At 31.3% G+C, this 16,387-nt stretch overlaps 1 protein-coding gene across 1 annotated transcript in view; it reads right to left on the bottom strand.

The window, feature by feature from the left end:
• The window catches only part of MS3_00010431 (uncharacterized protein), a gene marked incomplete at both ends in the record, with an annotated part of 84,184 nt that overhangs the window by 37,655 nt on the left and 30,142 nt on the right, over positions 1-16,387 (bottom strand). Inside the window, 8 exons of the mRNA XM_051218796.1 lie at positions 3,261-3,464; positions 5,158-5,361; positions 6,426-7,175; positions 8,751-9,117; positions 9,635-9,768; positions 9,900-10,234; positions 11,923-12,273; positions 15,840-16,245. Coding sequence (XP_051071933.1) covers positions 3,261-3,464; positions 5,158-5,361; positions 6,426-7,175; positions 8,751-9,117; positions 9,635-9,768; positions 9,900-10,234; positions 11,923-12,273; positions 15,840-16,245 — 2,751 coding nt within the window. The remainder of the gene's footprint in view (positions 1-3,260; positions 3,465-5,157; positions 5,362-6,425; positions 7,176-8,750; positions 9,118-9,634; positions 9,769-9,899; positions 10,235-11,922; positions 12,274-15,839; positions 16,246-16,387) is intronic.

The raw sequence follows: 16,387 nt of genomic DNA on the forward strand, positions 1-16,387 counted from the left end.
GCCGATACATACTACTTATGTAGGTCGATATATATATATATATAATATTGGTTGTCCCAATTTTCCCACTGATGTTTAGGACTGCAGTTGATCAGTCTCTTTTGGGATATAAATGGATATGTTTGGGACGAACGGTACTACGTTGAAGTCCAGGAGTTACCACCAACTCTGGGATCAAGGAGCATCCAGTTGATGCTTCCCTAATCGGACGAAACGCTCATTCTGAATCACACTACTAGTTACCATCCATCTCTGCTTAAAAAAATTGGAAGTTATATCAGTCTGAGAGGTTTGTAGAGATTGTTGAGTTTTCATGTTTACATCACGGATTGACTCTTAGATAACTATTGAAAACTATGAAGCACTAGACGATTATTTCGTACTAGTTTGCGACTTCTTGACAGTACACACTCATAATCCCACAGATTGTTAACTTCCATCAACTAGTGATGCTGCGCAACCATTTTCCAGTATATTCACCTCCGATATATAATTCCGACCACATTAATAATAAATAAAGATGAAAATAATATCATTTGAAGAAAGAAAAGGTATAGTAAACAAAAATGAACAAATTGTCCAGTCATATCTTGTATTTAGAATCTTAGGGTAGAGATGAAATAGATTTTATAATATCGGCCTGACTATATGCATACAAGTATATACATAATTACTTGTGAACATGCGATAGATTAACATGAGTGGTGGCTTTCAAAATGCACGAATGTTGGAAATTCCTTTATTAATGTTCAAATTACTTGATGATTTGATGTCGGCAAATAGAAGTGTTTCGTGACGTAACTTTTCAATATGATAACTTCTTCATTTAAACAATGTCAACTAACTTTGAAATAAATTCTTAAAATTTATTTAGCATTATTTAAAATTTTCTTTTCTTAGGACTATAAATCCAAGTTATACGTATTCATGAAAAAAAACGAAAAAAAAACCACCTCAATATTTAACTGATGTTTGTTTACTTAACGAATAAAGTAAATTTAGTCTTAACGTTAAACAAAATTTAATGTTACACCATAAATTTTAACAATCTGATAAACAATGATTGCGTTAAATTGTTTAGTGATAACGTTATAACTTCCAGATATACTATTGTGGTGTAGGTTACTTATATCCACATAAGTAGTATATAACTGCAGTCAGACATAGAATGCATTTCAGTAGAGGATCTATAAAGAAAAAACGGGAACGGAACGGAACGCAATTCGTATGAAAATGTATGAACAATGAAATTTGAGACAATGGACTAATATTTGCAAAATAACTCTTTACTACATGGTTCTCAAATTTTAGTGAGATGCTTTGTAATTTCATGTCAAAAACATTCGATTGTCCTCACTCGTATTCTTGTTCAGTACACTATTATTTAACGTATTTCATGATTAAGTTAATAATTTACAAAAACGATTTTACGATAGTGTCCAAATAGAGTAAATTAGTGTTTAATTTGTGTTATTTAAATATATATTGTTTTGAAAAAAACAATCATTAGCTTTTGAGTTTACAGTTCGTTCAATAACAGAAACAACAAAAAAACCGTAGATTCGTAAAGAAGTTAATTACTGAATTGACAAGGTGATGATAAAACATAACTCAGCATTATATCAGTAAAAACTAGATAAATATCTTCACAGTTGATTTACGTGTCATCTCCATAAGAATATAACTAACTTTTTCTGTTGTAAGCTTACTGTTATTGGTAATTAACAACCTACTCAATAGTTAATTTATTTAAAATTATCAACTAAGACATTAATAATGATATTTACAGTCATATCATATTATGAATTATTTTTCAACTGAAAATAACTTTTAAAAAGGTACATGTAATGATCGACTAATTATTCACATCACCAATAAGAACTTTCATCTAAATTTGAATGAATAGGTTCACAATATTTTGGCGCCGAGTTAATGTGAGACATTAAAAAGGAAGAATGTATTTGTAAAATCTCAGCGAAAGAATTTGAAGTAAATCCAACGTTTCGCCTAGCAATCTGGTCCAAGATTTTTCAAGGAAAATTTACTTCAAATTCTTTCTCTGAGATTTTACAAATACATTTTTCCCTTTTAATATTCACACCACCGTTGAAATTAGGAAACAAAAACAAAGTTTGTTTCAAGTTAAACTTTAAAAAGAATTAAACACAGATTGTAAGTGAAGAATCGTCTTCTAAAACAAATCATTAGTGTAATAATAATGTTCGCTTTTAATTTCATCGACATGAAGTATGAATTAAATATGTTGATTGGACGGACTGAAATTTTTACTTCCGTAAGTATTTACCCAAACATCTTCCTCTATTTTTTTCCTATAAATTCAGTTAGTAACTTATAATATTGTTTAGACAAGTAATATAAAACAAATTATTGCCATGCTAAAAATGATAATGGCTGATAATTCAGAAATAACTAACCTACACCTACATACAAATCCAGTAAATAAAATATCCTATTTGTATTAAGAGTATAATTACTGTATTTAATTACATTTTTTAAAGTGATTACTTACAACAAAACAAATACATTGACTATATATCAATTTTTCACCATCGACACAAATATCTTGAGAATTCTAATCACTACTTCTTGTTTGCACAAAACTTTCCTTGAAAAATATAAAATTTCGTCTTCCCTTTCTGATTAGTAAATTTATCATGTACTTTTTATGCTATAAGCATTACAATTATAGTGTGTAAAGTAATGTACATTTGCACTGCGAGGTTTTAATGTTGATATATATGTCTACGTATCTAGAAATCTTAGCATGGTGTAATACCACATTAAATGATTTTTAAAAAATGAAGGGGATTAAGATGCTAACAATTTTAAATAACTCTATGTACAATAACCCTATTCCATATAACCACAAGTATTCAGAGATAAAAAATTGTTATCTGTTATTTCATAATTGAAATCAATCTTTAGCAGATCATCTTACAATTTATGTACAATGACTTATCCTAACCATTTTGGATAGAACGTTATTATATATTAATGATGGGATTACTTTAGCATAAAGTTGTTTTCACTCTAAATGAAATATTAAAACAATAAACAGTAAATAATGAAATTGCAGATACATCCAGCTGACAGTGAGTTTCAAATAAGATGAAATGTTCATCCTGGGCTCCATTGCTAGCTACCATCCATCTCTGATTAAAATATTTGTGACTAAATGATGTTACCGAGACTAATCAATTACAGTTTCAAACATTAAATACTCTACATTTTAAACTGACTTGTTGAGTTTGGAACAGAATATTTTTCTCATCGGTATCATCAGTATCTGTAATAGCTAATAATGTTTCCGGTACATCAGGTTGCATAAATAATTGTTGTAGAACTGAATTCATATAACATGTTGCACCACCATTACGTAAACCAACAAATCCACATTTTGCTCGTCCAGCTACAACAGGTTGAACATCCCAATGAACACCAGCCTATAATATTATGTTTATATAAATTAAGAATATTAAACCATTAAAATTCTATGAAGAGAAATGTATTTAAAGAAAAATCAAAATTAATACAGACTTGTGTAAATCAATAAATTGATGATGGTTAGCAAAGAAATTTGACAAGACATAACATCGTCATTCGAGTAAGCAATGAAATGCATAAATCTTTGATTTCAGATCCCCCTATTAACAAGAGATAATATTAAAGCACTGACAGAAAGATTTCATGACAGAAATAAAGATCTATAAATTTATTTTTGTTATGATTTTATGTCCGGCTTTTTATCACGTGATTTATCCACCAGTCAAAATACGACTTATACAATCTTAACACTATGCCAAACCAATGACGTTCAAGCGGTATGAGCAGTCTAGCGACCTTATTGGTCTTATGTCCTCCTAGCCCGTCCATTTGAGTCCAGAACACAATACCAACTTCTGCTATATGAATCATATATTTCAAACATACTGTGCTTGTATATCAAACAAACAGATCGCAACGCACCATAAGGTAGGAAATAATATTTGTACACAATAAAGCCAAAAAGTGGCTGTGAACGTGGGAGGCGGTAGTTAATAAACTGAGCATAATTTAGGGACAGTACGTCGTATAATAATAAATTATAGATCAAAATGAAGCTTGTAATAAGGGGAATATAAATATACATAATATAATTATTGAATAATTATACAATAAAAATATTCATAGAATATTAGTCCATTAATAGTCCTCGGAAGTTACATGTAATTTAATCTTCACTAGGATACAACAATTTTCACAAATAATCCATCAATCAACAAAACGGAAATTCAAAAGTTCATTAGTAGTAATTAATACACAACCTGGTAACCTATTTTACAATTTTTATTGCCTTATAAGATCCATACGCGACAAATGCTTCAACCAGTAAACATTGACAAATAAATAAACATAATAAACCTATGCAATACTGAACTCCAATCCATATTTACAATTATTATTTGATATTTACCTTTTGTAATATCCTTGGATAAGCTTTTCAAATTTCTATTTCATGACCAAAAATTCAATAAGAGTAATACATTATTGTATATTTATTTGTTTGGTTATTTTTAGTTACTGTATTCAATAAATTATTCTGATGTATAAATAAACATATTAAAAATTATTATTGTAATCCTACATATAAGTGGAATTGTGCAATTCTGCAAGGGCAATCACTGAAATGAAAACTATTCTCTGAAGTACTCATCTCATGGCTTATGTGTCGATGGACACTTGACATTTATTTATGACTCATTCAGTTAACTTATCTATGAATTAAGTAAAACGACTGTTTAAAACAATTAAAAATTTATACAAAAGATAGATTTTAGCTAGTAGTATAATCCAGGACAAGCGTTTTGACTAATTTTGAACTCAGCTGGGTGGGCCTGAATTTCAATCCAAATGTTCACTCCACAAGTCGAAGCCAGTATCTTTCACTCTGAATATAGACTAGGTTAATTACTGTGTATGTTGTTAATATCATTATAAGTAAGTGTTTGAATGATCCATTGTTACTACGGTAGAATGATTAATCTTTGATTATATAAATGAGATGCACATTGGATATACAATAGCAAATAATGATTAATCAAAAATCAGTCCTTAATATCAATAAGAATAGCGGACTTCATACTATTATCAACTTACTTTTCCTATTATATTTGGTATTGTATTAACTTTATGTTGTTTATGAAGCAATTCTTCTGTAGTAGATTTAAATGAACTATGATCAAGTACCATTTCAGATGATGTTTGAATTGAATTAGGCAATATCGAAGTATGTGTACCAATTTCAGAACTAATCTGATCTGATTTATGTGAATGGTGTAATAAAATTAGTAGATTAACAACCTAGTAAAAATAAAAAAGAGAAATTAAATTCTTGAAAAAGAAAATGTTGAGCACCAATGAGTTAAGTAAAAATCACAAACTGTCATAGATTTTGAAAATAAAAAATATTTATTAATCAATTCAATCGAGAATATTAAAAATGGGCAACGTATTCAATAGGAAAAAAAAACCAAGTGATCTATTGTAAAACAGTTTGTCGGCATATTCTAAAGTAAACATGAGATTTCAGTCGTGTTTATAACTTTTGATTAATTGGTATGTTTAAATAGCCAGTAGTTCTCATAGTAAAAGATTTTCTAGTGATAAATTGGTTGAATATGCGTTCATTTCATAGAACCTAGATAGTTTTATGGTCAAGCCGTAGTTATCGCCAAATTCAAGTGAGAGATTATGTTGCTGCGGTAAGAGAACGAAATAATTTTTCATCATCATAGTTACGTAATAAAAGAACTAAGCAGAGAGAAATTACTTATCGATGCGGACAAAACAAAAGCAAACGGTTATTTTGATTCTCAAGTTATTTTAAATAGAATGTATATAAAATCATTATTAGATAGTTTACAGCCACTTTTCTAAACAGCAGTAATTTTTGTCAAAGTACCTACTCAAAATTAGTGAGTTTGCGTGACAATGGCCACCTACACTAAATGAAACACTTCACTCTTATAATATTTTTACAATGCACCTAGTGGACTTTAATAAAAATAAGTTCCTTGATTTAAGAAAAAACAGGACTTATTGAATATAAAATAAGTCGCCCAAAATACTAACTTTTCCAACATACTAATGATACCTATTGATTAAACAGAGATATTCCTTATCTACAATTATTGTTCATGTCACCTGGATACACTCTGCATATAACTTGAAAGACTAAACAGCAAGCTCTTTTTATCGAAGACGAGGTAACGCATGATTGCATTTAGTTATAATGCTTTCAGTAGTATACATTGTGTCCCAAGTTAGCGGTTTATTTTTTTACAATCTAACAAATAAGATTATATAAGCACCCTATATACTGATAAAGAAAATAACTGTTTGAGAAGAATCAAAGCAGTAATTACCTTTTCTAAACTTTGACAATCTATGCGACATACAAAACACAAAAATGACAATGATACTTCTTTAGTCATAGGTCGGAGGCTTTTAAAAACATCAAATTGTGGAAGATTACGGTTTTTAAATAAAATTGATAAACTTCTTCGTAAACATTCACGTTTAGAAAATTGTCCATTTGATGGAGCGTACAGTGATAAATCTTTAGCATTCTGATCTGAAAGTAAATATCTAGCTGCTGGGAATAAACATTCTACAATAAGATAATAAATAAAATCTCTTGTTATTTGTATACAATCAACTGCTAATTTTAACGCAACAGAAGAGTGAATAGGTATTCTGTTTTCTGTAAATTCTTTATTTAACATTGTCTGTGAATTAGTTTCTTCATTTTTCATATTAATTACAAGTATATCTGGATTTTTCATTGCTTTTAATAACTGTATCGGTGGTAATAAATGATTAATGTTAGTAATAAATCCATTTTTCAAATAATTTAATTTACTATTATTATTACTACGGTTATTTATTTTAGATGCTGGTTTATCTATAATTGGTGTTAACCCCCCATTGGATAATAAATGATGATTCAATGTACATTGACAATGACTAGTGACACATGCTATTGATTGAGCACAAATTAAACGAACTGAATTCAAATGACCAGCTAGTAGACAATCATTGAGTATTTGATTTTCATAGTATTGCATATTTTTATCATCAAAATCCATCATTTTTTTAAACCATAGTAAATCATTCTACAAAAAAAAGTGTATTGTAAGAAGAAAGCAAGTATTCGAAAGAAAAAAATGTCACATTACTTACAAAATGACAACAACTTATTGAGAAATTTCTAAAGAAAAGTTTACAAAACTAGATTTTTTTACAATTCTAACTACTAGATTTATTTACACAATCCAATATTGACCAATTAATAGAGACAAAAATCTGGTATTCCTTACGTTTCGAACAATAAACCGTCTTCATTCATTATACTACTGTGCAAACATACTGGCCTTCAATTCTTCAGTTATTACGACAAAACATATGAACAGTGTTAGTTAAACGGTTAGCATCTTTCACGAATTGAATTGATCACAGTTCAAAATATGTGGGGAAAAAAATATCGAATTCACAAGGAACAATTACGCACCTCCTATATTGTCATTTTAATAACGGATAGTTGCTTCGTGCAAATTAAAATTTACCCCGGTTACATATTACAAATGATTTTATTTATAAACACCTTGAATAAAGTACGGTGATTTCGCTTATGGTCGCAAACAATTCTCAATTTTTATTCAAGACACGTCTAACTAAATGTGACTAAATTCCGTCATTTTCAAAATAAGGTTGAAACAAACAGTTTTGAAAGGTCGAAATCACCACACGCTTTTATACAATTGTGATAAATATTGCCTCTGTAAGAACCACCTTAATCACACAAAAATTTCATTGAATTTTTTCAACGCATGTAAAGTGTATAAGTTGAATATGTTACAAGTCTATATTTAGACGTGAGGTGGTCGAGAGGAAACCATGGGCATAGGATTCACGCTACTTGGTACTCATCAGCAACGTATACCCGTAATCTTGAGGACACTGATGTTCCCTGGCGATTTTGATCTCGTGTCAACCAGATTCACATTCAGAGACATTACCACTGAGCTATTCAAGGGGTATCAGTTTCCTCAAGTTTACGCGTACACACTGCTGTTGAGTGCCACATAGCACCAAACCTAGGTCAAAGGTTTCCTGTCCACTACCTCTAGCCAACATAGTGCACGCGCTGTCGAGTTACCTAGGCTAGTGGTCACATTACAACTTGGTCAATAGAATTCGACCTGCAATAAGAAGGACCTGACACAAATGTCATTGGTCAAACCAAGGGATCAATCAATTGTAAATTAGTCTGTATTGTTACCGAGGTGATTTTTAAACATTTTGTGTCCAACCAACAAGTTTTAGCCCACAGTTAGTTAGGTAAAGTGGATATATCAGGTAATGTATCTGTTTATTTAATGTTCACATAAAATTATATTAATAACTGTTTAGGATTAGAATAGACATTTTGTACACTAAATAATATTACCTCTAGTGTCTTACAAAATGTCTTTTTGGAAAGAAGCATGTGTAAAAACATATGGATGATAAACAACTAAGCCGTCAGTTTCACTACCATGCAACTCTATCATAAATCAATTTACACTACAGAAGCCAATTGTTCAACAACTGTACAATGTTTCTTTAAATTTACATACGAAATCAATGTTTCATCATGGCAATTACTTGTGTAAAAAAACGTAGCCCATAATCAATTAAGTAAAGCTTACTTGAAGAATAGTGATATGATCAGTATTGAAATTTGTTTTAAGAATTTGAGGAGGTGTTTGACCGAGTAAAAAGCCACGTACACGAAAATATTCTGCACATTGGCTAATTAAAATATTTACTGCCGGTAGTGACATAATGTCTAGTTTCACATCAAAAAATGGTAACCGTGTATTGAGTATGGTTTTAAGAATCAGATTTAGTATTTCAGGATGACGAACATAACCGTGAAGTGAACAAATCGAAGAGTGAGATGTATGCGAAACAGATAATGAATTATTTCTGGTATAGCAAGAAGGACCAGTGAAAAGGAAAGGTGATACAAGAATGAACAACTGTTCCAGTTGACGAGCCATTTCATTTCTTATTCTAAAATAAATTAAAATAATAAAGAAATGATCATATCCACGTCCATATATACGCATAGTGCTCCATTTTATATGCATATTCTTACTAATCAACCAAAGTATCAAAAGCTCAATATACAAAACAAATAGTAAACTTGATATTGTCTTGAGTTCACTTGACTGATAAAAAGAAATAACAAATGGTTAGAAGTAACTAAATAATTTGAAGGCAGAATGAACCAAGATTCGAGAGGGAAATAAAATGACAACAGACTGTTATGTTTAAGGGGTCAAATAGAAAAATGATGTCATTCCATGCTTAATAGAACACTTTATTGACCAGCGTTTACAAACTGTTATTATCTGAAAAATTAAAATGAAAAACGTCAACCTTAATAGTTTAAAACTCCATAATTGTCTAATTTCAACAGTCATTCCAAAAGTTGTACAGTAAAATTATATGAAAAGCTTTTTGCCTTAAATATTATTAAAAAATTTCATAAATTAACAGTAAGTTGAATTTTTCTCTTTTAAATTACCTTGTAGATGAGGAGTACACTAACAGTTGTATAAACTTATTCTCCAAATTCGTCGACTTCAATAAAGCATCAACAAATATACATGGATAGGCTATGATACATTGAAAATATAATCGTATACACTGTACACTGATCTAAAGTAAAATAGAAAAACAGGATTGATATAAAAAGAAACGAAGAAAAATATGCAAGCAGTTAAAATGAGCTTGTTAAAAGATAAATTTATCTGATATACATATGTATGTATGGTATATGATTAACTTACTTCAACATCTTGAAATAGAATTTTTCGTCCAAAATAAGAGATTTCTTCAATTACACCAGCAATACCTGATTTACTATCAACATGTGGTGAAAACATGTACGATTTAGGCATAGATAAATAGTAAAAATTATTGAGTAATTCTTGTGAGTGTTGTTTTGTAAATGAATTATTAGAATGAAGTAATTCAATGTCGATACCAGCATCGATTAATGCAGTATCTAATAAATTATTCAATAGATTATATGCTAATATAGGAGTTATTTGATATACAACTGAATCAGATGGTATAGTATAGATTGGTTCAGACATTATATTTTGATTGTACGACTTATGAACTAAAAAGAAAACAACAGATAAATTAGTAGTGAACATTATTGAAAGAATAAAATAATACTTATGTAATGACAATATTTACATCCAATCTTTAGTGAAAAGTTTAGAAGTTTAGTTAGATAGTGATAAGTTGGGACAAAAGGGCAATTTCAGCTTTTTTTCGCTAAATTAGGGTGATATTTCATGATAATTTCTATTTACAATGTAACAGTTTGACATTGCATTTATTCTTAACGAAACATTTTATTGAATATAATATTAGTCCATTTCCAGTGTGACAATGATTTTATTAGAAGTGTAATATTTTAGTCAGCACGATATTCTAGTTCTGTTTTTCAGTGTATCATTGTTTTAGATGAATATATTTTGTAATAATTGAATGTGAATTTTGTTCAGTTTGACAAGTATGAACTTTCGTCCAGTGTGACAGTTACATTCATTGTATTATTCTGTGTGAACTTTGTACATGTTTTACAGTTATCCCATGTATCTTTACACTTATATGATGTTTATTAACTAGTCATCAATTGTGTGTAAAACCAGTATATAAATTATTCTATCTGTTTCAACATCACATTTTGGAGAGTCAATAAATCTTCAATTGTATCTTTCTTTATATTTTCTCTTAGCGTAGTGTAAATTCAAATGATTCCCATTTCCAAGCATAAGCAGTAAGACCGCCGATACTACAATCAAACTAATTACTTTTTAGAGACACTAGTAAAGAACATTAAATAACATATTTAGCTGTACTGCCGCTTTCCATGTTTTGTAAAAAAAATTATGGTTTTTTTTCTCAGGGTCTAATTACGTGTCGGTGAAGAGCAACAATTATTTAGGACATTTGAACTATTTAGATTTCTAATATAAATCACCAACCGTAAATTCTAAGTAAATTTATTTCGTAATAAATTTAAATAGGGTAAGAATAACAAAATTTACAGAAGAAAATGAATAATTCTAATTCGATGCTTCTTATCATCAAATTAATATGTTAGACATCAATAAGATTTTGCGTATCTTATTTTTTAATTGTAATTTTCAGTTACATTTCTAACATCAATTTCGAATTCACTGACTAAAGTATATCAAATCTTTTATTTACTACTTGCATAACTACTCATTAATTTTTAGGCAGTTTATAGTTGGTAAAGACGCATGAAAAAGAGTGAATTCGTTTGATTTTATAAATGCTATTGAGTTTACTTTTTATTGAGATCATGAACCGATGAATTTTAGGCCACCACTGAAAACCTGGAAGCAGGTTAAGCCGTTAGAAAGCAGATTAATGAGCATCTGTGACATATATCCTAATACATTCAGTTGAAGGAGATTCATTATTTCCTTAATTGCTCCACTACATATATCGATTGTTATTTGCTTAACATAGAGATTGATGACACAATTGTTTCATCTTACTCCTATCTTTACTAAACAAAACATGCTATGTAAAGCAGTGAATTTAGTTTAATTCGTATTAACGACAGTTCTGACTACCGAAAACGTTAACAAATAGGTAAATTACTGTGTAATTATCTACCAATTAATGCATGCGAGAGCCAGAAATAAAACCCAGTATACAAATTGAAAATATGTGAAGCCAAGTTAGAGAATGGTTAAAAGTTGAATGCCTTATATATAAAGTAATCTCTCGCTGATATCAACCAATGAAAAAAATACTAACACTTACCAGTTGTTGTGAATTCATCATTATTCACTAGAGTAATTGGATTTAACAAAGAAGCTAACAACTGTAAGCACAAATGTCTCACTTCACGCCTCCACCAATTAGCATTATCTTTAGCTGTATTCTGTGAAATATTAGATGCTAAATATTCATGTTCATTAGTAATGCATTGACGACGAATATGATTGGATCGCAATACAAATGGAAATGCAGAAATATGCTTTTTGACGGAATTCGTAGACTTATAAGGTGATTCGACAGATAAGGGAACTAAATTTCGCTCAAGTAATTGAACTAATGCTTCAAGATATTCAATAAGTGGAGCGTCAGCTACTAGATTTAAATCTTTTGGCACTAGAGAGTGAGAACCAACAATATAAATAAATATTCAAATAAATATGAGTAAATTACTCAAATTATAAATATGTGGATAAATAGATATGTTGTTTAACTTGTATGTGTGATTACAAGATCAACAAGTCTATTTTTTTCATACTGATCAATAAACAAAAAGCTTTTTGGTGGAGTTTTGTTCTCTGAGCTGGATGGTTTGATCGTGAAGCTTTTATCATTCTTCTGAACGACATCATCAGCACAAACTACTCCACCATCTCAAAACGAAAAGCTACTTGTTATTAATTAGACGGACGAGTTTGACTTTTTTAATAACCAAATCAATTGCTTAAGTGAATCAGAGATTACTGTAATAGGCAAATTATCCAGTAAACTATGGATACACAGAAAAAGAAAAAAGAAGTCATAAATCACACGTTAATTTTTTAATCGTGTGATGATTTAGATTATTTCTGTTTTGAAATATACGAGAATGCCAATAATAGTTCTTTACTGACAAATATCTATATGCTACCGAAATTTTACTAAGTAACATAGATTAGAACCAACTCCGCCCGTAGCTCCCCTAGGGTTATTGCCGGTCACAATGCTGGGTAAACGGAGAGGATGTCACTCCATCAACGTCGAAGAAGTCAGGATGGCCATCAGACGAATCAAGAGTGGGAAAAAGTATGTAAGCTGAAGCACTGAAATTAAACATGAAAGCAATTGCAAACATGCTTCACGTTCTATTAAGGAAGATTTGGGAGTAGGAACAAGTGCCGATAGAATGGAGAGAAAGACACCTCATCAAAATACCGAAGAAAGGGGATCTGAGCAAATGTGAGGACTACGGAGGCATTACACTACTGTCTGTAACAGAAACATATTTCAACAGAATGTTACTGGACCGGATGAAAAACTCAGTAGATGGCCAACTTCGAGACCAACAGGCTGGATTCCGTAAGGATTGGTCGTGTACAGACCTAATCACGACACTACGGATCATCGTTGAGCGATCAATTGAATGGGATTCGTCACTACATATTAACTTCATTGACCATGAGAAGGCGCTTGACAATGTGGATAGGAGAACATTATGGAAACTTCTTCAACATTATGGTATACCTGAGATCGTCCACATCATCCGGAATTTATACGATGGACTACACTGAAAAGTCGTTCATGGAGGACATCTAACCCATGCATTCCAGGTGAGGAATGGTTTCAGACAAGGCCGCTTACTCTGATTTTTTCTCTTTCTTCTGGTGGTTGACTGGATTAGGAAGACCTCCACATCTGAAGGGAAGTATGGAATACAATTGATAGCTTGCATGAAACTAGGCTATTTGGACTTTGCAGATGACCTAGCTCTTCCATCCCATACACACCAACAAGTACAGGTGGAGAAAGCCGGTGTAGCAGCAGTCTCTGAATCAGTAGGCCTCAACATACACAAGGATAAAAACAAGGCCCTTAAATATACCACGGAGAATACTAACTCAATCATACTTGGTGGAGAGGCTCTGGAACAGGTGCAAACTTTCACGTAGCCGGTCAGCAGCATCATCGATGAACAAGGAGGATCCGATGCAGAAGTAAAGGCAAGGATTGGCAAAACAATGGCAGCATCTCTACAGTTGAAGAACATATGGAACTCAAAACAACTTTCAACCAATATCAAAGTCAGAATCTTAAATATGAGCGTCAAGACAGTTCTACTGTATGGAACTGAAATTTGGAAAACCACCAAAACTATTATCAAGAGAGTACAAGTACTTATAAACAGTTGTCTACTCATGAGACTTAATGTCCGTTAACCGGATACAATCAACAACAACCTACTGAGGGAGAGAACAAACCAGCTTTCATCTGAAGAGGAAATTGGGAAAAGACAATCGAAGTGGATATGACATACGTTGCGGAAATCATCAAACTGTATCATAAGGTAGGCGTTAACTTGTAATCTTGAAGGGAAACAGAAAAGCAGAAAAACAAAGAACGTTGCGCCGGAGATCGGAAGCAGACATCAAAAGTCTGGATAGAAAATGGAAACAACTGTAAATGAGAGCCCAAGAAAAATTTGGTTGGGATATCTTGGTCGGCAGCCTATGCTCCACGACGAGGGCTAACAGACATAAGTAAGTAAGTAGGTATTAGAATTAAGTAAAGGAGATTAAGTCAGCTTGTATTTAATTCATTTTTTTGTTAATTGTTTGAACTTCAACTCTGGGATGCTGGCATTTCCAGTTAACAAGTCCCATATAAAACCAAACGCGCGTCTTGGATTTTACTGCTAGCCACCATTCATCTCTGCTTATAATTTCAGTTTGTATTTGTTCATAAAGACATAATTTCGGAATTTTAGTGGTTCTCTTACGAGTAAAGAGTACATATCTTTAACCCGTCATTTAGAAGTTGTTAAATGAAATCAGCAAGTGTACGGTTCAAGTGAATGTTTTTTTTTAAATATGTTGTTTTTACTGAGTTTGAAAATTTTCACTGTCATTTGAGACATCATTAGCTCTAACCTCAACTTGAATTCAGTACTTTACAGGTTCTAGTTCAATTCTTTCTATTATATTAACGCAGGACGGTTTGATTTTAAGACCTTTCTTTTGCGTTTCAGACAAAATTCTTAGCGTCAACTTTGGAGGGAATTGAAATCATCCCCACCAGTAACAAGTAAGCCTGTTCTGAGGATGTTGTCCAGAATTACAACAAAAGTTTCGTAATGAGAAGACAAAGTTTATCAGAATTATGTGGTATATTTGCGCAATACATTTCGAACAATCTGACCATACGTATACTTGTTAAGACATTTTTATATGAAAATTAAAAGGTCAACCAGACAGGTTAAAGGTAAGCCGTAAAAAGAAAAAAATAAAGTATACAAAAACAATGTGATAACCACTCTGGATAATAAATCAGTATTACCAAGGTAGGTTAAGGGTAAAGACAAATTGTTTTTGAACGCATAAAGGAGGTTTCAGTTTCTGTGTAGCCAAGGCTTCAATAAATATTAGTATACGTCCTTGGAAGCTTTTGTACAACACTACAAATACTAACTTGATGTCAACCTTATGACTAGTCTCAATCAAATGTTTCGCAATGGAGGAAGATGTCTGTCTATCCCATGATCTTAATTGACCATTGGAATTCGTTTGTATCCGCAGCCATTTTGGTATGTATTCACCCACCTTTAATTGCGGATCACGATTGCTCCTCCCTACGTACGTGTTTCCACACATACATGTAAACTGATAGACATAGTAGGATGTCTTCTCATTGCAATATCGAAATTTATCAAAGGGACTAATTGTTCTAAAAGTTTCGTAATTAAACTTTTCAGCTAACTATACGTATTTTCGCCTTTACAGTACAGTCTAGCATAAAAGAAAAGCTATAAAACTGGACTTTTTCGTTGACTAAAAAAATTCATTAAGACATTAGGAAGGAATTGGAAATCATGTCCAGCATCTGAATAATAACAATAAGCTTTTGTAGTTTAAGTAAAACAAAACTCATTCCTCCATCAACAATGGTTTCATCTATCTATCTATTTAAAAAATAAAGTTAAAATTTACCATCTTTGTGAGACTTCCCCTTGAAAGAGAAAATATCACTTGAAAGTGTGAAGGTAGTTAGCTTTTTAAGACGACGACGACGTGGAGAAATTTCTGGTGAAGATGGTGCTGAAGTTGAATTTATTACTTGTGAATTTGTATTTATTGCATCAACAGACAGAAACCAATTAGATTTACAATCACCATTTATAGGTGAAGTACGAGAATGAGATCTTCTACTAGCTGAATTTGATCTAGGATTACTGTCTACTGAAAGAGATTCCAATTCTTTATGAGTTCTTGAGATAATGGACATCGGAAGAGGTTGAGATATTAAGTAAGTTGAAGACGGAGGTGAGAGCGAACATCCTGGGGAGATTTCCCACCATGGACTTGTGTCCAAAGGAATCAACGCAGAACTCAAAAGCTGAAAATAAAAAATAAAAAAATTATTCTTAACAATCAACTATTGGCTTAGTATGAACGTGGTGACTAATGTTTCACATAACTACTTCGTTTCTTCCAAGTCTCTTTATATAGTTATTTATTCTCTTTTTATATCACAAACA

The sequence above is a fragment of the Schistosoma haematobium genome, chromosome ZW, assembly GCF_000699445.3.
Source record: "Schistosoma haematobium chromosome ZW, whole genome shotgun sequence".
NCBI lineage: Eukaryota > Metazoa > Platyhelminthes > Trematoda > Strigeidida > Schistosomatidae > Schistosoma > Schistosoma haematobium.